This window comes from Heptranchias perlo, chromosome 14, assembly GCF_035084215.1.
Source record: "Heptranchias perlo isolate sHepPer1 chromosome 14, sHepPer1.hap1, whole genome shotgun sequence".
NCBI lineage: Eukaryota > Metazoa > Chordata > Chondrichthyes > Hexanchiformes > Hexanchidae > Heptranchias > Heptranchias perlo.
Window position 1 is genome coordinate 59,550,368 of NC_090338.1, and position 22,920 is coordinate 59,573,287.

At 42.1% G+C, this 22,920-nt stretch overlaps 1 protein-coding gene across 1 annotated transcript in view; it reads left to right on the plus strand.

The window, feature by feature from the left end:
* Positions 1-3,589: 3,589 nt before the first annotated feature.
* The window catches only part of LOC137332166 (receptor expression-enhancing protein 2-like), a 103,882-nt gene continuing 84,551 nt past the window's right edge, over positions 3,590-22,920 (plus strand). The window contains exon 1 of the mRNA XM_067995872.1: positions 3,590-3,735. Within this exon, the coding sequence (XP_067851973.1) occupies positions 3,704-3,735 (32 nt within the window). The 5' untranslated portion in view covers positions 3,590-3,703. The remainder of the gene's footprint in view (positions 3,736-22,920) is intronic.

Genomic DNA, 22,920 nt, shown 5'->3' on the forward strand with positions numbered 1-22,920 from the left:
TGGTAAAAAGGGCAGCACTGTGGTGAAAACACACAGATTCACACACATGTTTGTTTAAATATAGCTTTGTTATTAATGTTTCACTGTGACATCACTGCACTTGGAATGTGGGAACCAGGATATGAAGAATGATGGGGCGGCAATAGGATGTGGCGGGAGGGGGAGAAGTTTTCTTTGTGGTAGGGATATAGTTAGTGGCCCAAGAGAGGGTGAGATGAATTTCTTCAGCAGCTATCAATTGACTTGTGGTTGTTTCCCCTTATTTGCCTACATAAAAATCCATATCACAAAAAGATGGATATCACAGTGATGAACATAGCCTCCATCAATAGGTGTAATAGACTAGTAGCATTCAGCAACATTTTTTTTTTAAATTCAAAAAGCCACAGATTCAGCCTTTTCTTCACACCAGCCCATCACCAAAAGTATGTAAGTGATAGTTTCGGAAGCAGTAGTGCCAGATATTTACGGGGGCAGTCTGCCCCTGATCCATACCTGGTGCTATCAGGGGAAGCCTGTGCGCAGACCCATTCAATGTGTAATGCAATGTGTAATTTACATTGCCGCACCCTCTACAGGTGCATCAGAAAAGCCAGAGAGCAAATTTGGGGACAGCGCCATTCAGATGCAGAATGGAGTGAAAGGAATTGTGCCCATTTTCCCTCTGCATTGCACCTGTTTTGGGTACACTATTTGAGACCAGGGTCGAGGAAAATCTGCCCTTTGGTTTTCTGGGGTGCAGCTACAATGTTGGAGAGGTTATAGCAAAATAGATTGGTTGTCTTTTATATTTTAGGCTTGCCCCAGAGTTAAACAATGCTGGGAGATGATTAACCCTTTGACTGAAAGGATGACAGGTATCTCATTGAACTTGCACAGCTGTTTGATGAGTCTATTAAAATCCCAATATGGAGATGCTTCTATACTTCCTATTGCATGCAAATATCTTTTATGGTGACAGGTTGAACTTTCAATCAAACTACCTTAGGTATAATACTCTGGAAGATAGTACAATTAATGATAATTTTCTCTAATTACAGTGGGAGAAATTTCTTAAAGTTTGCCCCCCTAACACATGAGTTTTGTCAAAGATGTTCTTCGGTTCCCAGCCAGGACCACGTACCTCCAGAATTGGGGGGTGGTATTATCTCCTACTTCAGAAGCTTCAGGGGTATTATCCTGCTGCGATCATTCCCTGAACAAGGTACTGATCAGGGTAACAGTACTTGTAGCCAGTGGAGTCTTTGTTCTCACTTTGCTTCTCTGTTCAAACATGATAGAATAAGACCTTTATTTTATTGGTAATCAGTTGCTCTAAATAACTTGTTAGACAATTTAAGGTTTACTCATTTTTTCTTTTGTTTAAATGTCAAAAAGGAAACAGTTTGAAAAACTGATTCAAGAAACTAAAGATTCATAAGCATTGCTAGCAAGTTGAAGATAAATAATAATAGCATAGATAAAACAATAGATAAACAAATTTTTCTTAACAGAAAGATATATCACAAGGATTATTTCAGTTAATTACCATGTAAGTCATTTAAAGGACAAATTGGAAAAAAATTATGGGAAATTAGGAAATGACAGATGTGCTAGATGAATTATTCACATCAATCTTCACAAATGAAGACTGTGGGTAAATTCCAAACCCAGTCAAACTAGTTTGGGGATTTAGAACATATGTAAAGGCCAGTTAAGTACTTGCTATGAAAATCTCAAAGTTTTAAATGTTTATAGAGCACCTGCATGAGATGAAAAACTTTTCAGAATCATCAAGGAAATGTGTGACAAAATAAGTCAGATATTGGTAAATCTTTTTAGGAGTTCCATAAATACTGATCTACATCTCAGGGCTCGAAGACAGCTAATGTAATCCCAATATTGTGGAATTATAGACAGTTAGTCCAACATAGATACTGAGGGAAATGCTTGAGAAAATCTTGCAGGACAGTGTTAATATTTATCTCACAATCTACATTTCTATCTTTTGCAGATCAAATTGTTTTACATTTCCAGCTGAGATAGTTTCAAATTGCCCAATAAATGTCTCAGACTTTTTGTGAAGCAAACTAAATGAATTATAGCAGATATGCTTTCACTGATAATCTGCTGAGAATCGGAATCATTCTCACCAGAAGGTATAAATGGGGACCTTAAAAGCATACAGGCCAGGTGGTAGTTATCAAAGATTTAGAAGGATCATGTGGTGTCTCATAAATTTATTGGAATTCTTGGTGGGAGTAACTAAATTGTATACAATTCCGCTTAAGGTGTAGTTTTCTTGAATTTTCAGAAGATATTTGATAAAGTTCCACATCTGAGGCTTTTAAAGAACTTTAAGATTTGTGGAATTAACAGCATATTTGCTATTACTAATAATATAAAATTTGATGACACCAAGATATCTTAGTGTAAAATTGATTGCTTTCAAGGAACAAATAACAGAAGGGCTAAGGAATGACAAATAGAATTTAATGTGGATAAATTTAAGATAGTGCACATTGGTTACAGGAAATCTGAAACATCCTTATAAACATAGAAAGGAAAAATTGGCAACACACATATTCAATGAATGGTGTTGAAATAGCTAAGGATGCAGTTTAAAGAGACCTAGAAGTCTAAGTAGACTTGACACTCAACGTGTCCAACCGTTGCAGAGCAGCAATCAACAAAGTCTATAGACTGGTGAATTATATAGCCAAAGCAGTTGAATATAAGTCAGAGGAAGCCTTGATCAAACTGTGTAGAGCTCTGGTCAGATCACACCTTGATGTGTTCAGTTCTGGTCACTGAGAAACAAAGGAGACATTCAAACACTGAAGACAGTGCAGAGAAGAACCATGAGGCTCATCCCCAGTGTCAAAGGTATGAGTTATAAGGAAAGACTGGAGAAACTTGGGCTTTTTAGCCTGGAAAGGAGATGTCTGAGAGGTTGTCTTGTAGAGTTATAAGAGATAGTCAGGGAATGCAAAAGGTAAATCTGAGCTATTACTTCAAATTAAATTGTGAGGATATGACAAAGGGACACAGGTTCAACGTAGAAAAAGGCCGATGGCCTTCCTTATCCATAATTACCAAGTGACCTGATATACTCTGCACATACACACGTTTTAAGTAGGGGCCACAGGTACAGTCTGTGGTCACATGGGTGTTAAGCACAGATACAGGGGTACAGGTGCACATAGATCATAAAGATGTGATGGGTTACACTTGATCATTTTCAGTATTATAACAATAAACATTGAAATAAATATTGATGTGCTTGTGGGCCTAATAAGAAAAGGAGAGCTGCCCTCTATAACGTTCACAAGGTTAGATGCTTATCTTGTAGACTGACATTGCATGAGCACAGATTGAGAGAGATAGCAAACCGCTGCTACATAGGGAGCTACACTTGGTTATACAGAGCTAGCAAAATAAAAACACGGTTACAAGGCAAACTTGGCTTCAAAAGGGTACACAAAAAAAACATTTTTTTTTTTGTCGGCAAACAAGGTTGCTGCCAGCGTCATTCCCCTTTAAAGCGGCTTGTCTTGGTTGAGGAGCCGGAACTCCGCCTGGCTTCAAATCGCCCTGTGGGGAAAAGGTAGAGCCGCAGCGTCAGCTGGAAGGACCAGGAGGATGCGGACCCTCTAAGTTATTTGGACAGAACACTGGATCCAGTTTCAGAACACATTGCCGGCCGTAAACTCGGGTCCTCGCCATGGTCTCCTGGATGATCTCACGCCTGGTGGTGTGAGTATTGAGGATGATGATTGAGCATCTTCCTAATCAGAGCAATGAGAGTATTATCAGTGTGGAGAATCCTCTTTAATCAGTTAGACTCAATCCCAGCGGCATTTTACATGTTACTATTTCCCCCCCCTCACCCCCCCACTAAGAAGATGCCCTTGTTAAATGCCTTTGCAGAAATGAATCAAAATGGACACATTTTTTGCAAGGTGTAGCGCTGTCGATAGAGGCTTGGCATGGAGCAAAAAAAAATGCAAAAGGAAAATATTTTCTGCGGTGATTCGCTGTTCATTTTGCCATTGACATTTATTTGGAAATCGTACTGTGCAAAATTTTTGATTTCAATGGGAGTCGGGTTTATTTAATTGCTCAGACACCCTTTTTGCTATCGGGGGAAATGTGAATGTGGATTTATTTTTAAAACGAATCTACATGGATTGCTGGTTTCGGCTCCACGGTTGCCCGGTGATGGGAGCTGGCTCCACCTGCAGCCGCGGATCCGGTCAGTTCTGGTGCTGTCGCTCGCTCTTTGCCGTAGTGCGATGGGCATTTCCATAATTCCTGCCGCCCAGGTTCCCGCAGCTGCCCGCTAAGTGCGGGGGCAGAGACATTGAGGGGGGTGGACTCCGGGAGGGCAGTGAGAGGAGTTGGCTGGGGCTTAGAGGGCTGAGTTTTTTTGGAGGGGGGCGCAGTAAAGGGGCAGCACTGGGCTCGGCTTGGATGTGGGGAGGTCAGTGAGAGGGGCCAGGACGGTGCACTGATAGGGGTGGGAATGAGGCTGGTGCAGTGAGGGGCTGAGCTCCAGGAGAGTAATGAGAGAGGTGGGGTGTGGGCTTTGGGAGGGCAGTGAGGGGGACTGGGCTAGTGCAGTAAAAGGAATGGGCAGTGATGGTACAGGTGTCTGGGAGGGCAGTGAGGGGACTGGGCTAGCGCAGTAAAAGGAATGGGCAGTGATGGGACAGGGGTCTGGGAGGGCAGTGAGGGGACTGGGCTAGTGCAGTAAAAGGAATGAGCAATGATGGAACAGGGGTCTGGGAGGGCAGTGAGGGGACAGGGCTGGGGCAATAACAGGAACTGGCAGTGATGGGACAGGTCTGGGAGATTAGTGAGGAGGACTGGGCTGGGGCAGTAAAAGGAATGGGTTCTGGGAGGGTAGTCTGAAGAGACAGGGCTCTGGGAGGGTAGTGAGAGTGCAGGGTAGGGCTGGACTTGTTTTGGATGTGGGTGGGTGTCAGTGAGTTGGGGTGGTTGATAGGAGAGGGCTGGGCTCTTGGTGAGCAGTGAGAGATGGGGCTTGAGCAGTAAAGGGGCAGTAAATGGACTGGCTTCTGGGAGGCTGTTGAGGGGAATGGGATGGGCTATGGGAGTAAGTGAGGCCTGGGCTCTGACAAGGCAGTGAGGGGGCTGGGTTGGGCTCGAAATGGGCTCTCGGGGGGGTGGTGAGGTGACATTGAGAGGGCAGGAGCCATAGTGCAGTGATAGGGGTGGACTGGGGCTGAGAGCTGTGCTCTGAGAGGACAAGTGTGATGAGGCTGGGACAGTGAGGAGGCTGATCTCCAGCAGGGCTTTGAGGGAGGTTGGGTACTGAGGGGTGGATATGGGCTGGGGCACTAAAGAAGCTGCATTCTGGGAGGGCAGTGGGGATGGGTCTGTAGCACTAAGAGAAGAGAGATGAGCGAGCTGGGCTGGTGCTGGAGTAGTGGGAGCACAGTGAGGGACCTGCGTTTGTTGGCTGATTCTTTCTGGAATCATCTTGGCTGCTGCTCAATTTTTGCAGCTCGCATTCTCAAGTTGTTTGGTCCAACCTCCCCCAGCGCAAGTGCAGGGCTGTGTGAATGTGGGTCAGACCTAGATAAAGGACAGTGTGAATGTGGGTAATATCCAAGTACAGAGTAGCGTTGTACAATCCTGGGTACAAGGTAGTGCTGTGTGAATGTGGGTCACACCTGGGTACAAGGTAGTTCTGTCAATACAAGAGCTATGAGGCAGGGCTGTCAAGGTCAGTTGGTCCTGGATGAGGATTGCTTGGAACAGTGCTGTGAATGCCAGTGGGATATGGTTGCTGATGTTGGCAGTGCTCTGATTGGGGTTTTCTGTGATGCTTCTTCACACAATAAACATTTCTCAGTGTGTTTCAGCTTCTCATGTAATGCAAGATCCCAATTTAAAAGAAAGAATAATTAGAAAGTGAAGGTTACTGATTGTCACAATATAAAGGCTGAAATAATAAAAGTGACTTACAAATTATATATATATATATATATATATATATATATATATATATATTCTGACTCCAAATCTGATTGTATTCTGCCTGCTGGTAATAGAAATGATAATTTTAAAATGCATACAAAAGTCTTTTTTTCCCATAAAGCAATAAGGTTAAATGAAGGGGAAACATCCAGAATTGATGGTAACTGGGAACATTGATAAGTGTAATCTGCATTTGGGTGCTGGTTCTGCCATTAAGAGAATCGATTGGGACATCATGGGTGAAGTTGTTTGGTGGTTAGGGCCACTCATCCCATTTACAAAGGGACATAGACAAATTAAGTGAGTGGGCAAAACTGTGGCAGATGGAGTTCAATGTAGGGAAGTGAGGTCATCCACTTTCTTTCCAAGAAAGACCCAACTGAATATTTTCTTAATGGTGTGAAACTAGGAACTGCGGAGGAACAAAGAGATTTAGGTGTCCGTGTACATATCACTAAAAGCTAGCGCACAGATACAAAAAGTAATCAACAATGTTAATGGAATGCTGATCTTTATCTCACGGAGGCTGGAATGCAAAGGGGAGGAAGTTATGCTTCTGACCCCACCTAGAGAGAGAGAGAGAGAGATACCCGCATGCCCTTGCCGTTCGAAGGATGAGGAGCGATCCGATTAAGGCGTTTAAAATGATGAAGGGCATGATCTTAAAATTAGAGCTAGGCCATTCGGGAGTGAAATCAGGAAGCAAGTATTGACACAAAAGGTTGTGGAAATCTGGGTATCTCTCCTCCAAAAAGGCAGTGGATGCTGTGACAATTGGAACGTTCAAGACTGAGATTGATAGATTTTTGTAAGGATATCAAGGGATACGGAGTTGAGGTACATACCACCCATGATATAATGGAATGGTGGGACAGGCTCGAGTGCCTGAATGGCCTGCTCATGTTCCTATGTGCTGATGATGTAGAGATTTTTTTTTAGAATGCAGTAAACTCAAGAGTAATTCACTACTTTGCAACAAAATGCAAATTTAGGATCAGTACATTCTGCTGGAGACTGGAAAGGATTTGGGAATTGTACCCTGGGATCATGAATGTCTGTATGTGGGAGTGAATGGAAAAAGCATCGCAACTGTAGCCAAAATTAAATGTGGCTGTATTTGATAATGACTGGAGACAAACATTATGAATCTAATGCATTCAATTCCTAGGCTTCATGCTTGTCTGTGAATATGGGGAAGAGGTGGAGTCCTGTTCCAAATATTGACTTCTCATCTGAGTTCCTCCACAATAAGGCTACATCCTGTTCAGCAAAGGTGGGGCGTCCTAGTTTTGCAAAGGTGTCAAGTGTTTCCTTGTTTACATGATAATGTGTGGTTATTTTAGATGTGTGCCAATTGGGTTCAAATTTCAAAAACCAGATCAAGGAACTGACAGTAATGTCACAGCAGTTTCATTGATGATGTTTGGTTGCTGTCACCCCTCCAATGTTGGGTGCTGCTGTAACAACTTTGACAATGACCTCCTTATTTATGTCTTAACTTATCACCAGTTCTAGGTTACGGTGTTAGAATTGATAGTGTTTCTGCCTGGTATTAAGTGAAGGCTGTGTGAAAATAGGCAGATTTCTGTAATATTTTTATATTACTGTCGATAGAAAGTGTAAATGTGTTTTAAATATAGCCATAATTAAAACCAAAGCTCTCCTTCCTGACTGAATTTCGAAATGGACACTGGAGCACAGCTGTCTGCGAGATGCAGGGTAGGTTGTTTCATCTGAAAGTTAGACAGGATACAGAGTCTTTGTCTTGCCTGATAATTGGGTTGTACTTGTTTGGATCATTAACATGTCCTGGATAAGCAGGCAATTGATAAACATCTGCTGATCAATCATTCTGTGCATAGTAAGCTCCATTCTTTCTTTGACCTTGGTTGATTGGTAGTTTTGTCCTCAGGACCTCTTGATGTACAGTATGTGCTGGAGTAGTTTCAGTACCTTTTTAGCTTAGTTCAGTTTTGAATGAGTCCAATGTGTCAACGTACGAATCATCACCTGCAAACAACATTAAATTTGGAAGTCTACGAAAGTCTGTTTTATCCCAAAGGCTTGCATTTTTTTGGACTATGTAACAAATAGGTTCTGGAAAGAGGAATTGAATCCCTTCTGGACTGATACTGATTTATATATAGTTTTAAATACAGTGCTGTTACTCCTGTTCCTTACTGTATTCTACTGCTTCTGAATATTAGCTTGTAAATCATTCTTAGGCCAATGTGTTCAGATTAAAACTAACTGTAGTATTTACTGCCTATTGTAGACTTGGTCTCTTGGTAGCTGCTTTCACAATAAAAAGGGTAATTGTTAATCCTACGCACACTAGCCAGAGGACACAGATTTAAGGTGATCGGCAAAAGAACCAGAGGTGACATGAGGAAACATTTTTTTATGTAGATCTGGAATGCACTGCCTGAAAAGGTGTTGGAAGCAGATTCAGTAGTAACTTTCAAAAGGGAATTGGATAAATACTTGAAGGGGGGGAAAACAATTACAGGGCTTTGGGGAAAGAGCAGGGGAATGGAACTAATTGGATAGCTCTTTCAAAGAGCCGGTGGGCCGAATGGCCTCCTGGGCTGTACCTACAATGATACTATGAACAGGCATATTTACAAGTGCATATTTTCCTTCATAGGAGAGTGAGTGTCCTTTTATGTAAACTGTCATTGTTGTGAAAGCAAAGTAAAAATGTTGGGAGAAAGCCAGAGTTGTAACAATTGATGGTAGCCGAAGTGGGATAAATATCACTTGCAGACCCAAAATAGGGTGTTTTAAAGTAAATTACCAGAACAAACAGCAGTTACTATGAGCACAAGAGGCCAGAAAGACTTAGAATTGGCTTATCTGCCAGTTGAGGAAAACCAGCACCTCCATGAAACTGAAATACAAGGACTGACCATACAGTAGGAAGAAGAATGGCGCAGGAATGAAGAGGAAGGAAAGCAGTAACAGTGGCACCACAAGGAGGTTCAGTGGAAGTTTGAGTTCGAGAAAGAGGAGAAACAATACTGGCCTGCTCTTGAATTGACAGAGAGGCTTAATGGCTCAGGACCAGTGGATGAGTTTCCAACTCCTACAGTTTATAATTTTGGTACAAATAACTTTATAAAATCTAATGCTATTCTAAATTTTGAGGGGCGTGACATAGACTTTTAAGAGCATTTGAACTGTTTGTAAACCATTGTTGGGGTGGGTGGGAATAGAGAAGTATGAACATAAAAGGCTTGTGATGTGCTTGCTACTTTTTTGCAGGTAAATCCAACGTCTAGGTGTAAACTTAAAGTTAACAAAGCACAGAGGTATAATTAGAAAATTGTCGATCGAAAGATGCATTGAAATTGTGGTTTAGAGGGAGAGAATGTAAAGATTTATGAGTTAGTAATGGGAGATGATTTTCTGGAATTTGTTCTTTAAGTTGGATTTTTTTTTGTTCGTGGGATGTGGGCGTTGCTGGCAAGGCCAGGATTTATTGCCCATCCCTAATTGCCCTTGAGAAGGTGGTGGTGAGCCACCTTCTTGAATCGCTGCAGTGATCGAACTCAAGTCGATGATTTTGTGGCCTGACGTGCTAGAGAAACAAAGGTCCACATTGATTGACTGTTGGGCAATTCACTGAACCAGATAATCAACTGATACCCTGAGACTGTGCAGCTCAACAGATCGGGGTGGGTGGGGGTGGAATTCAAGGGAAATCAAATGTTGTACATGCAGTGAGGTGAGATACAAAGTAAATTATTGGCTAGTCTAAAAGCGAGTCCATGGCACAGTCAGGAAGACTGAGTGCTTCCATTAAACATGACATTCTGGGAGCTATTTGGCAGTATCAAATTAGATAAATATTGTAACAAAAGCAAAATACTGCAGATGCTGGACATCTGATACATATTATGTTTTAAGTTAGAAAAATGCAGATACGTCTTGGCATTTCAGTGTAATTATATGAAACTGTCAGCAGAGAAATTCTGCAGTATGGTAAGGATTCCTGGTTTCTGAACAGAAATAGTAACCTCGTAGTACATCAGGCCAAGTGGTTGACAGGGAGACGAAGGTGAAATCTTGTGCACAGCAGAATACCACGGTGAGACGAATAACTAGTTTATCTGTTTTTGGAGATATTGGCTGGAGGAGGAATGTTTGCCAGGACATCAGAAGAACTCCCTGCTCTTTGATTAATTTCATGGGAGTTTCAACTTGGGTTTAATGTCTCATCTGAAGGACAAGATCAGGACTGCCCATCCTACCCATATCCACTTAACCCCATCTGCTTCAGCAGAGCAAATTTTTAGACTTGCAAAACAAGTGGAGTCCCCTACCTGCCCTCTCAAGGAAATGGTGAAGTGTATGTATAAGGGCAGCAGGGATGGGGAAAGGAGAATAAATTTAGGGAAACCTTAGGGAAATAATTTGGAGACCAAGTTAGATCCAGATAGCCAGTTTCATAAGCTCAAGACTGAAAATATCTGGGTTCAATTGGTCGCATGCTCAGCTCTTGAGTTGGAGGTTGTGGGTTTAAGCCACACTATTGATTTGTGGACAAAATCAGTGCTGATATTTGAGTGTCGTTCAGTGAGTGCTGCATTGTCAAAGGTGCTATGTTTTGAATGAGATGTTAAACCGAGGTCTCGTCTGCCTGCCCAGTTGGATGTAAAAGATCCCATGGTATCTCATTTTGGAGAAGATCCTATCCAGTTTTAGAGAAGAGCAGGGAATTCTCCTGCTGTCCCAGCCAACATTCACTCCTCGACCAACACCAAAAATAAATCAGCTGATCGATCATTTGCTGTATTTTGCAATCTTGCCTCCGTAACAACAGTGACTACACTTTAAAGGTAATTTACTGATTGTAAAGCACGATGGGGTAACCTGAGGATGTGATAATTTGTTATACAAGTGCAAATTCAGTATTTTCACTGTTTAGGGTATTGGTGGCTTCCTTCCTGATGGAACAAGGATGTTAAAAACACTTCTATTATAGTTTGTTTTCCTCCAAGCTTTGTTAAATAACAATTGCAGTCATGTCACGAATATCATGCATGCACACGGGTCCATGGAATATAATTCACATATTTCTAATAGACATTACATAAAGTGTTATATTCTTAGTCTTTGCAAAAGTATTATGCTTTAATTAGGTCAATTGCATTATGAAATACCACCTTCCCCAGTCTATCATTACTCATCCAACTGCAATACAGTTACGTCATCTGATCTCTGCTTCTGCAGAAAATACTGAACACATTACAGAAAGTACCAGGAGCTTTTCCTAGAACTGTCAATCATGGAACACTGTGCAACATCCTTGATCAGTTTCAAGTACATGGTTATGTATCAAGCATCTTTGTAGCTTGCTAAAGGAACAGCAAGATCTGAAGCACCAGGGTTAGTTGTAGTTTTACTTCATTAATCAATCAGCAGTCATGTTGCTTACACCGACAGTCGCATACATGCACAGTACTGTCCATCTCCAACAAGAGAGAGTCTAACCACCTCCCCTTGACATTCAACGGCATTACCATCGCCGAATCCCCCACCATCAACATCCTGGGGGTCACCATTGACCAGAAACTTAACTGGACCAGCCATATAAATACTGTGGCTACGAGAGCAGGTCAGAGGCTGGGTATTTTGCGGCGAGTGACTCCCCTCCTGACTCCCCAAAGCCTTTCCACCATCTACAAGGCACAAGTCAGGAGTGTGATGGAATACTCTCCACTTGCCTGGATGAATGCAGCTCCAACAACACTCAAGAAGCTCGACACCATCCAAGATAAAGCAGCCCGCTTGATTGGCACCCCATCCACCACCCTAAACATTCACTCCCTTCACCACCGGCGCACTGTGGCTGCAGTGTGTACCATCCACAGGATGCACTGCAGCAACTCGCCAAGGCTTCTTCGACAGCACCTCCCAAACCCGCGACCTCTACCACCTAGAAGGACAAGGGCAGCAGGCGCATGGGAACAACACCACCTGCACGTTCCCCTCCAAGTGACACACCATCCCGACTTGGAAATATGTCGCCGTTCCTTCATTGTCGCTGGGTCAAAATCCTGGAACTCCCTTCCTAACAGCACTGTGGGAGAACCGTCACCACACGGACTGCAGCGGTTCAAGAAGGCGGCTCACCACCACCTTCTCGAGGGCAATTAGGGATGGGCAATAAATGCTGGCCTTGCCAGCGACGCCCACATCCCGTGAACGAATAAAAAAATTTTTTAAAAAAATCCTCAAGAGTGCATGTTTTGGGACAAAAGATAATTGTAGTCTGCTATCAATGCTGTAACAAATGGCTCTGACCATAAATTAGTTTTGTCATCGGTAAGGCTGAGAATGAGTGCGACTGGAAAAAAAAATCTGGGATCTGGACAGATTGAAAGAACCTAAAACCTACCTCTTTGACCAAGCATTTGGCCTCCTGTCCTAATGTCTCCTTCTTTGGTTCAGTGTCAATTTCTACCTCACCATCACTTCTCTCGACCTCTCCACTGCCTCTGATTTGTCCGACATCCAGTATTGGATGAGCAGAAATTTCCTCCAGTTAAATATTGGGAAGAACGAAGCCATGGTCTTCGGTCCCCACCACAACTCCGTTCCCTAGCCATCGGCTCTTTCCCTCTCCCTGGCCGCTGTCTGAGGATGAACCAGACCATTTGCAACCATGGCGTTATATTTGATCCTGAGCTAAGCTTTTGACTCCATATCCTCTCCCTCACCAAGACTGCCTACTTCCACCTCCATTAAAAACGTCCATCTCCACCCCTGCCTCAGCTCATCTGCTGCTAAATCCCTCATCCATGCCTTTTGTTACCTCTAGACTTGACTATTCCATTGCTCTCCTGGTCGGTCTCTCACATTGCACCCTCAGTAAACTTGAGCTCATCCAAAACTCTGCTGCCCGTATCTTGACTCTCACCAAGTCCCGTCCTTCCATCACCCCCGTGCTCACTTACCTACATTGGCTCCTAGGCAGGCAACGCCTCTTTTTAAAAAAAAAAAAAAAATTCTTGTTTTCAAATCTCTTCATGGCCTCACCCCTCCCTATCTCTGTAACCTCCTTCGGCTCTACATTCCTCCAATTATGGCCTCTTGCGCATCCCCAATTTTCATCACTTCATCATTGGCAGCCGTGCCTTCAGCTGCCTAGGCCCTAAGCTCTGGAATTCCCTCCCTAAACCTCTCCATCTCTCTCTCTCTCCTTTTTTAAGACGTTTCTTAAAACCTACCTCTTTTTAATCAAACTATTAGTCACCTGTCCTAACATCTTTTTATATATGGCTCTGAGTCAAATTAATAATGCTTCTGTGAAGCGCCTTGGGACATTTTACAATGTTAAATGAGCTATATAAATGCAAATTCTTGTTGTAGCACAAAGATGTTGTAGAAAGAAATATCGTACCTGCAAGAACTGAAGAAATGGATGTAGAAGAGACATGAAACACCATCCAAAATGGAATATTAAGAATTGCAGAACAAGCATTGGGTCTCAAAAACAACACTAAGAAACATAAATGGATAATGAACAAAGTTTAAGGTGACCATAAAAGCAGAATACAATAGGTTAACCTGAGAAATAAAACTAAAATCCAAGAGATAAGAACAAAGCAGAAGATTATGCCAAAAGAAACAAAACACTGGCTGTATCGGATAAGAAAAGTGAATCTTACAAACATAAAATGGCTACAGTGAAAGACCAAAATGGTCAGATAATTGAGGACGAACGGTGCAAGCGATGGGAAGAATATTTTGAAGATTTATATACTGTACAGAGCATGGTGGATGAATCCGTTTTGGAGAAACCGCCCTGAACAAATACAGGGGAGTTGATGCTGGATTTCTTGGAAGACAAAATAAAGATTTCCATTGATAGTTTGAAAAAGAACAGGGCTCCTTTTATCGATTTAATATAACTGCAGAGTTGTTGCAAGCGAATGAGGAACATACTGTGAAAGTGATGCCAAGGCTGTCTAACAAAATTCGTGAACAGCAAGAACCTGAAAACTGGGGAAAGGTGATAGTAATACCAATCTTCAAAAAAGTCCAGAGTGAAAACAGCAGCTTACAGAGGAACCAGCTCAGAGTATCCCTGGAAAAGTGTTTACTAAGGCGCTGAAGAGAATGAAAACATATGTAGAAGTGGCACTGCATGAAGGAAAAAACTAGTTTTAGACCAGGACGAAGTACGATAGATCTACTGTTTGTTATAAGGTGGATTTCAAAGAAATTTATAGAACACAACATCCATTGTTACAACAACTTCATAGATTTTAAGCAGGCCTTTGCCATATGTCTTATGACAGTGTATGGCGAGAAGGGATATGGCATATGTCTTAAGGATGTACGGTATTCCTGAGAAACTTCAGATTGATAGAAAACATGTTTAGGAAAATGATTGAATGGTTGGGGTGAGACAAGGATGCACCCTACCACCTGATTTATTCAATCTAGTACTGGAAGCAGTAATGTATCTTGTACTAAAAGATGTTATTGGGAGAAATCTCCTTTTTTATATGGTAAGATTTTAAACAATCTCTGATTTACTGATGACCATGACCTTTTGTAGAAACACCTAAATTTGCAGAGACTAACTGATCAGGTGCATATGGAAAATTTTGAATACACATCAACTGCATTGTGTACATATTGTTAGAGGGGATGCAGTTGAAAAGGTTTGTATACCTTGGTGGCAGAGAATGGAAGTTGTGAAGAATACATCAAAAGAAGGATTGGAGTTACTTCTGCTGCTTTTGGAATATTAAGTAAGATATGGAAGGCTAAAGATATTTTGGTTTTAAAAACTATAGTAAGAGTTTGTGAAGTGATGGTTAATCCCATATTATATGGATCGGTGTGCTAGCACATGAGAAGTTGGCGAGCAAAAGATACTAACAGCAGAGTGAGTTGGTTGAGAGATTTACTGGGAGGGTCCAGGATACAAAGAATCAAGAGTGATATCCAAGGCATGTCCTTTGTACAAGAAGCAATGCTGATACAGAAGATCCAAAAAAGATGATTGCAATGGTTTGGGCATGTTTCAAGAATGTAAACAGCTGGAATACCTCTCATGGCCCTTCACAGAGGTGCATGGAGCAAGAAGCTGAGGAAGACCAAGGAAGTGCCGGATAGACAATCTCAAAAGTGACTCGTCACAAAGGGATACGGATGACTGAATTGGCCAGGCTAGTTCAAAACCGACAACAGTGGAGTGAATTAATTCGGCCCCGTTGTCAATGCTGAGCTGATGGACGGGAATTTAGTTGTATCTTTTCTCCACACAAAGAGAGTGGAAACCCAAGTTAGACAGTTGGTTTTTAACCTCTTGGGTTTTGAGCTCTGGTAATTTACACTATAGTACAGATAAGAACATAAATGAGTAGGCCGTACAACCCTCGAGCCTGCTCCGCCATTCAATAAGATTGTGGCTGATCTTCGACCTCAACTCCATTTTTCTCACCCAATCTCCATATCCTTTGATTCCACTAGAGTCCAAAAATCTATCTCTGCATTGAATATACACAATGATTCAGCATCCACAGCCCTCTGGGGTAGACAATTCCAAAGATTCACAACCCTCTGAAGAAATTCCTCCTCATCACGGTCCTAAATGGCCGACCCCTCATTCTGCAACTACACCCCCTAGTTCTAGACTCTCTCCAGCCAGGGGAAAAACCTCTCCGCATCTACCTTGTCAAGCCCCCTCAGAATCTTGTATGTTTTAATGAGATCACCTCTCATTCTTCTAAACTCCAGACAGTATAGGCCCATTCTACTCAATCTCTCCTCATAGGACAACCCTCTCATCCCAGGAATCAATCTAGTGAACCTTCATTGCACTGCCTCCAAGGCAAGTATATCCTTTCTTCAGTAAGGAGACCAAAACTGTACACAGTACTCCAGGTGAGGTCTCACCAAAGCCCTGTACAATTATAGTAAGACCCCCTTACTCTTGTACTCCAACCCCCTTGCAATAAAGGCCAACATACTATTTGCTTTCCCAATTGCTTGCTGTACCTGCATGTTAACTTTGTGTTTCTTGAACGAGGACACCCAAATCTCTCTGAACACCAATATTTAATAGTTTCACACCATTTTTTTAAAAATTCTGTTTTTCTATTCTTCCTACCAAAGTGAATAACCTCACATTTCCCCACATTATACTCCATCTGCCACCTTCTTGCCCTGTCCTCCTCACAGCTTACTTTCCCACCTAGCTTTGTATCGTCAGCAAACTTGGATACATTACACTCAGTCCCTTCATCTAAGTCATTAATATAGATTGTAAATAGCTGAGACCCAAGCACTGATCCTTGCACCACCCCACTAGTTACAGTCTGGCAACCTGAAAATGACCCGTTTATCCCTACTCTCTGTTTTCTGTCCATTAACCAATCCTCTATCTGTGTTAATATATTACTCCCAACCCCATGAGCCCTTATCTTGTCTAACAAACATTCATGTGGCACCTTTTTATTGAATGCCTTTTGAAAATCCAAATATACTACATCTACTGGTTCCCCTTTATCTACCCTGCTAGTTACATCCTCAAAAAGCTCTAAATTTGTCCCTTCCATAAAACCATGTTGACTCTGCCTAATCATATTATGATGTTCTAAGTGCCCTGTTACCACTTCCTTAATAATGGATTCCAGCATTGTCCCACCGACTGATGTCAGGCTAACTGGCCTGACTTTCCCTGTTTTCTCTCTCTCTCTCTCTCTCTCCTTGAATAGTGGGGTTGCATTTGTTACCTTCCAATCTGCTGGGACCATTCCAGAAAATAGGGAATTTTGGAAGATCACAACCAATGCGTCCACTATCTCTATTGAGAAATAAAAACTCCATGGGAAAAGTGATTCATCCATGACTAACTAAAGAAGTTAAGGATCGTATTAGATTAGATTAAAAGAAGAGGCTTATAATGTTGCCTAGACCCTCTTTTAGAACCCTCGGATGCAGGCCATCAGGTCATGGAGATTTTATCGGCTTTTAGTCCCATTAGTTTCTCCAGTACTTTTCCTCTACTGATATTAATTACTTTACTTTAAGTTCCTCACTCATTAGCCCCTTGGTTCCCCACTATTTTTGGTATGAACTCAGATACAAAATATTTGTTTAATGTCTCTGCCTTTTCCCAATTCCTCATTATAATGTCTCCTGTCTCAGTCTCTAAGGGACCAACGTTTACTTTTACTATTTTTTTTACATACTTGTGGAAGCTCTTATAAAAAAGATTGTATTTCTTGCTAGTTTACTTTCATATTCCACATTCTCCCTTTTATTATCAATTTTATTGGTCATCCTAAAACTCTCCCAATCCTTAGACTTATTACTCTTCTTGGCAACATTACAAGCCTCTTCTTTTAATCTAATACTATCCTTAACTTCTTTAGTTAGCCACTGATGGATCACTTTTCCTGTGGAGTTTTTATTTCTCAATGGAATGTATATTCCTTGAGAATATTGAAATATTTCCTTAAATGTTTGCCATTGCTTATCTACCGTGATACCTTTTTAATCTAATTTCCCAGTCTACCTTTGCCAACTCTCCCCTCATACCTATGAATTTGGCTTTATTTAAGTTTAAGACTCTAGTTTCGGACTTAAATACATCATTCTCAAACTCAGTGTGATTAATTCCATCATGTGAGCCTTGGTTGCTGGCTTTCTGATGCCAAGCAAAAATATTTTAACGATATTCCTGACAGTCCTGTGTTAGACCATTCTGTTTGCACAGTCTGAGCACCAGACTAAAGCAACCAGTACCTGACTGAGTTTGTCATACTTGGATTTCTGCTTGGAATCTATTGTTGGGCCTTGCAATGCCAGAGCCTATAGTGACCCTAAGATTTTAGGATTCAATCATGCATATCCCAGGATCCAGGGATAGGAGGAATTGGGATCACTTTGTACCACTATACAATTTGACGTACACAATAAATAAAACTCAAGATGGACAAAAATGTACTTATTTTCAAATTCAATGTACATTGTATTTTGTTTAAATATGTATGCATATCAGAACTGCCAACATACATTGTTTGCCCTCAGCTTCAATAAGCATCATTCACGTTCATCACAGCTGATCGATGACTGAGTGACAAGTCACATTTGCATCTGTTCTTCCCACAACATAAAGCCACATCACTACACCCAATGAACAAGACACCATCTCCAGTGCCTTTTTCAAAAGAAGATCTGCTGTCAATTATTAACAGCAATAAATATGATGCCATACACTTAGTCAGGAACATAGCCAGTAAATTAAACACACCGTCCCCCTATCAAGCTTTAATCTTATTGGTTGAAACTTTTATAGACCATTATCAACAACAAACTTAACATGGAGTATTAATAGCTGTTGGTTTTGCAGTGGAAAAACAGGTAGTGCCATTCTGAGATAAGAACACAGTTTTATAATCATCATTCCAGCCACTGAAAAAACAGTCTCGACACAAGCTAGTTTTATAGACAGGTAACATATAATATCTCTGTACACAGTTTAGGCCAGCACTTGCTGAACATACAGAACAGAAACCAGCCATTCGGCCCAACAGGTCCAAGCCGATGTTTATGCTCCACACGAGCCACAAAAGTCCTTTTTTATCTCTTGCTTTTTTTAAATCATTGTCTCACGATTGCTCTGTGTAAGGGATGGTGTGGGCAAGTGACTATGAAACAAGCGTCTTTATCGCCAGCTCCAATTGTCGCATCTGTTTGTCAGACTTGTTGATGTTGGCAAAGTTGCAGTTCCTCAATTCGCTGCTAATGCTGTCAAATTTGATTTAACCATTTTCATCCGTGTATTTGAACTCATTGAGAAAGTTTGTAATGAGCCAGGTTTTTGTTATTGCTGTATGATGCATCTAGTATTGTAAGTTAGCTTGTGTGCATGTAGCAGAGTTGCTTTTATCGTCACGATTTGAGCTTCACTCCTAGTTGCTGGACACATTTATCGGTTGGCGTAGAACCATGAATCCGACTCGGTGCATGCCTCTGAAACTTGCACCTATGTTTATCTTCAACAAATGTCTTTTTGTGTTGAAGTCCATTTTGTCGAGTGTCAAGCTGAACTCCCCCACCATTTTCTCCTTTGTGAGCCAGTGTACAAAAGATCCAACAGCCTGGCTATGATTCATTATTCTTCTTTCTCCTACTTACTGACTTGTGAAAAATGAATCCTTTTGCTTGCAATGCTTCTCAAAGGTCATGTGAAAAGCAGAGTGCTTTGAAATGGCAAGGCATCTCTTGCTGTCATTTGTTCAAGTGTTGCTTGAAGACTCTTTTCATCAGTGCTTTCAAATATTTAAAAAAAATCTGTATGCTTCACCTTTGGGCCCAGCATAGCCTCTACAATCTGTCATCATTGGGCTCAATGAAGGTGGTGGTAGGTTTATGGTGCTTTTCCTCAAGGTGTGCACCCAAATCTTTGATAGAACTCCCGGTTGTCTTCAGCATTTGTTGCCATGCATTCTGTTGGAACAGCTTGCACAAAATTAGTTGTCCCTTTTTTTTTCCCTTTTTAAAAAGAACTGCCATAATTCCACTTAGGAATGTAGGAACAGGAGTAGATCATTCAGCCCCTCAAACCTGTTCCGCCATTGAATGAGATCATGGCTGATCTGTATCCTAATTCCATCCACCTGCCTTGGCTCCATATCCCTTAATACCTTTGGTTTGCAAAAATCAATCGATCTCCAATCTAAAACTATTAATTGAGCTGGCATCTGCTGCTTTATGTGGGTGAGAGTTCCATGAAGAAGTGTTTCCTAACTTCTCATCTGAATGGCCTGGCTCTGATTTTAAGGTTCCGTTTCCTTGTCCTATACTCCCCCACCAATGGAAAAAGTTTCTCTCCATCTACCCTATCCATTCCTTTCAAAATCCTTAATAACCTCAATCAAATCACCCGTTAACCTTCTATATTCCAGGGAATACAAGCCTAGTTTAGGTAATCTCTTCTCATCATCTATCCCTTGGAGCCCTGGTAACATTCGGGTGAATCTGCACTGCACTCCTTCCGAGGCCATTATATCCTTTCTAAGGTATGGTGCCCAGAACTGTACACAGTACTCCAGTCGTGGTCTAACCAGGACTTGTATAGCTGAAGCAAAACTTCCTCCCCTTTTATATTCTAGCCCTCTCGTTATAAAGGCTAACATTTCATTTGCCTTTTTGAGGTTTTTTTTGTGCCTGACTCTCTACATTTTAGTAATCTGTGTATATGGACCTCTAAATCTCTTTGGACCTCCTCTGTTCATAGTTTTTCAGCATTTAAAAAATACTCTGATCTATTTTTTTGGTCCAAAATGGATGACCTCACACTTACCTACATTGAAATCCATCTGCCACAATTTTTCCCACTCACTTAATCTATCAATGTCACTTGTAATTTTATGTTCCCGTCTGCAATGCCACCAAACTTGGATATATGACTCTCTATTGTGTTATCTAAGTCATTAATAACTATAGTGAATAGTTGAGGCCCCAGCACAGATCCTTCTGGGACACCACTAGTCACTTCCTTCCAATTCAAATGCATACCCATTATTCCTACTTTCTGCCTTCTACTGCTTAACCAGGTCAATAATTTGCCTTCAATTCCATGAGCTTTAGTTTCAGCTAACCATCTCTAATGTGGAACCTTATCAAGTGCCTTCTGGAAGTCCATATAAAGTACATCCATAGACATTTCCCTGTCCACTACTTTAGTTACTTCCTCAAAAAATTCAATTAGGTCCGTTAGACATGACCTACCTGTTACAAATCCATGTTGGCTCTCTCGTCAGCTCAAATTTATGTAAGTGATTAGTCGCTCTTTCCTTAATTGATTATAGGTTCCATGTATTATTCAAGTGAATAAGGTGTAGCTATAAACCATATTATATATTAATAAGTGAGTGGTCTTGAGATTCCAAAGGCACTGCACCTAGTAGGTGGTTCTGTCACGTAATGTTACATGACAAATTGAAAGTGCGGGACCCGACTTATTATTTCTTGACAGCCGACTAACACTAAATAATTACCATCAATTTGCCCCCTCCAAAATAATCAGTGATAGTGGCAGCTGAGTAGCTATCGAATGAAACTTGTAATATAGTGAACCAAAATGTGATATTTTCCAAAAACATTTAAAAAAAAAAAAAAAAATTTTTGAGCAAAAATTATAAGACTGCAGCCCATGGAGGAAATAATGTTAAACAAGTGTGAAATCTATTTGAAGCTTAACTGAGAAGAGAGGCCAGAGAAGCTGAAGAATGACAGATTTCCCAGCACAAAAAATATTGAATATCAAAGGAATGGCAGCAGGGGAGAGTTGTCAAGAGCAGAGGAACTAAGCGCCAAGGCTGTGCAGCACACGCTTGTGGAGTGGAAGTGTCTCGCCACTCCCTGCTGAGCAAGTTATTGGACCCACTAACCAATCCCACACTCCCTGCTGAGCAAGTTATTGGACCCACTAACCAATCCCACACTCCCTGCTGAGCAAGTTATTGGACCCACTAACCAATCCCACACTCCCTGCTGAGCAAGTTATTGGACCCACTAACCAATCCCACACTCCCTGCTGAGCAAGTTATTGGACCCACTAACCAATCCCACACTCCCTGCTGAGCAAGTTATTGGACCGCCTAACCAATCCCACACTCCCTGCTGAGCAAGTTATTGGACCCACTAACCAATCCCACACTCCCTGCTGAGCAAGTTATTGGACCCACTAACCAATCCCACACTCCCTGCTGAGCAAGTTATTGGACCCACTAACCAATCCCACACTCCCTGCTGAGCAAGTTATTGGACCCACTAACCAATCCCACACTCCCTGCTGAGCAAGTTATTGGACCCACTAACCAATCCCACACTCCCTGCTGAGCAAGTTATTGGACCCACTAACCAATCCCACACTTCCTGCTGAGCAAGTTATTGGACCCACTAACCAATCCCACACTTCCTGCTGAGCAAGGCTTCAGTGCCCTCTTCCCCACGAAGCATTTCTTGAACTCTTTCACATCCCACAAAATGAATGGGAAACAATCTTGTGGCTGGACGATAGTAGAATCAAATAGCCAGCGAGTAACTGGGGCACTGAATTTCCTGAAGCAGAAGTGGAATTGACAGCATCTCGAGGAACTGAGCAGCAAAGTAATATGGGAAATGAAATCAAAAACTACCCACCCCTCACCCAAAGAGCAGGAGTCTCCCCTTCCATTTAATTACAAAGCTCTTCGTTGCGGAACAGGAATTGTGGCTCAGCCGTTGATCAGGAATCCTGACGCACCCGTGCCCCTTCCCCTGAGCGGGACTTGTGGACCACCTTCATTTTCTCCCACCCTGCCATTAAACAGTAAGCTGTGCATTGCATTAAATTCCAGCCCCCCCACCCACCCATAAATATCAACTTGTTCACTGTTGCCTGCAACATCCTGGGGGTCACCATTGACCAGAAACTTAACTGGACCAGCCATATAAATACTGTGGCTACGAGAGCAGGTCAGAGGCTGGGTATTCTGTGGCGAGTGACTCACCTCCTGACTCCCCAAAGCCTTTCCACCATCTACAAGGCACAAGTCAGGAGTGTGATGGAATACTCTCCACTTGCCTGGATGAGTGCAGCTCCAACAACACTCAAGAAGCTCGACACCGTCCAAGATAAAGCAGCCCGCTTGATTGGCACCCCATCCACCACCCTAAACATTCACTCCCTTCACCACCGACGCACTGTGGCTGCAGTGTGCACCATCCACAGGATGCACTGCAGCAACTCGCCAAGGCTTCTTCGACAGCACCTCCCAAACCCGCGACCTCTACCACCTAGAAGGACAAGGGCAGCAGGCGCATGGGAACAACACCACCTGCACGTTCCCCTCCAAGTCACACACCATCCCGACTTGGAAATATATCGCCGTTCCTTCATTGTCACTGGGTCAAAAT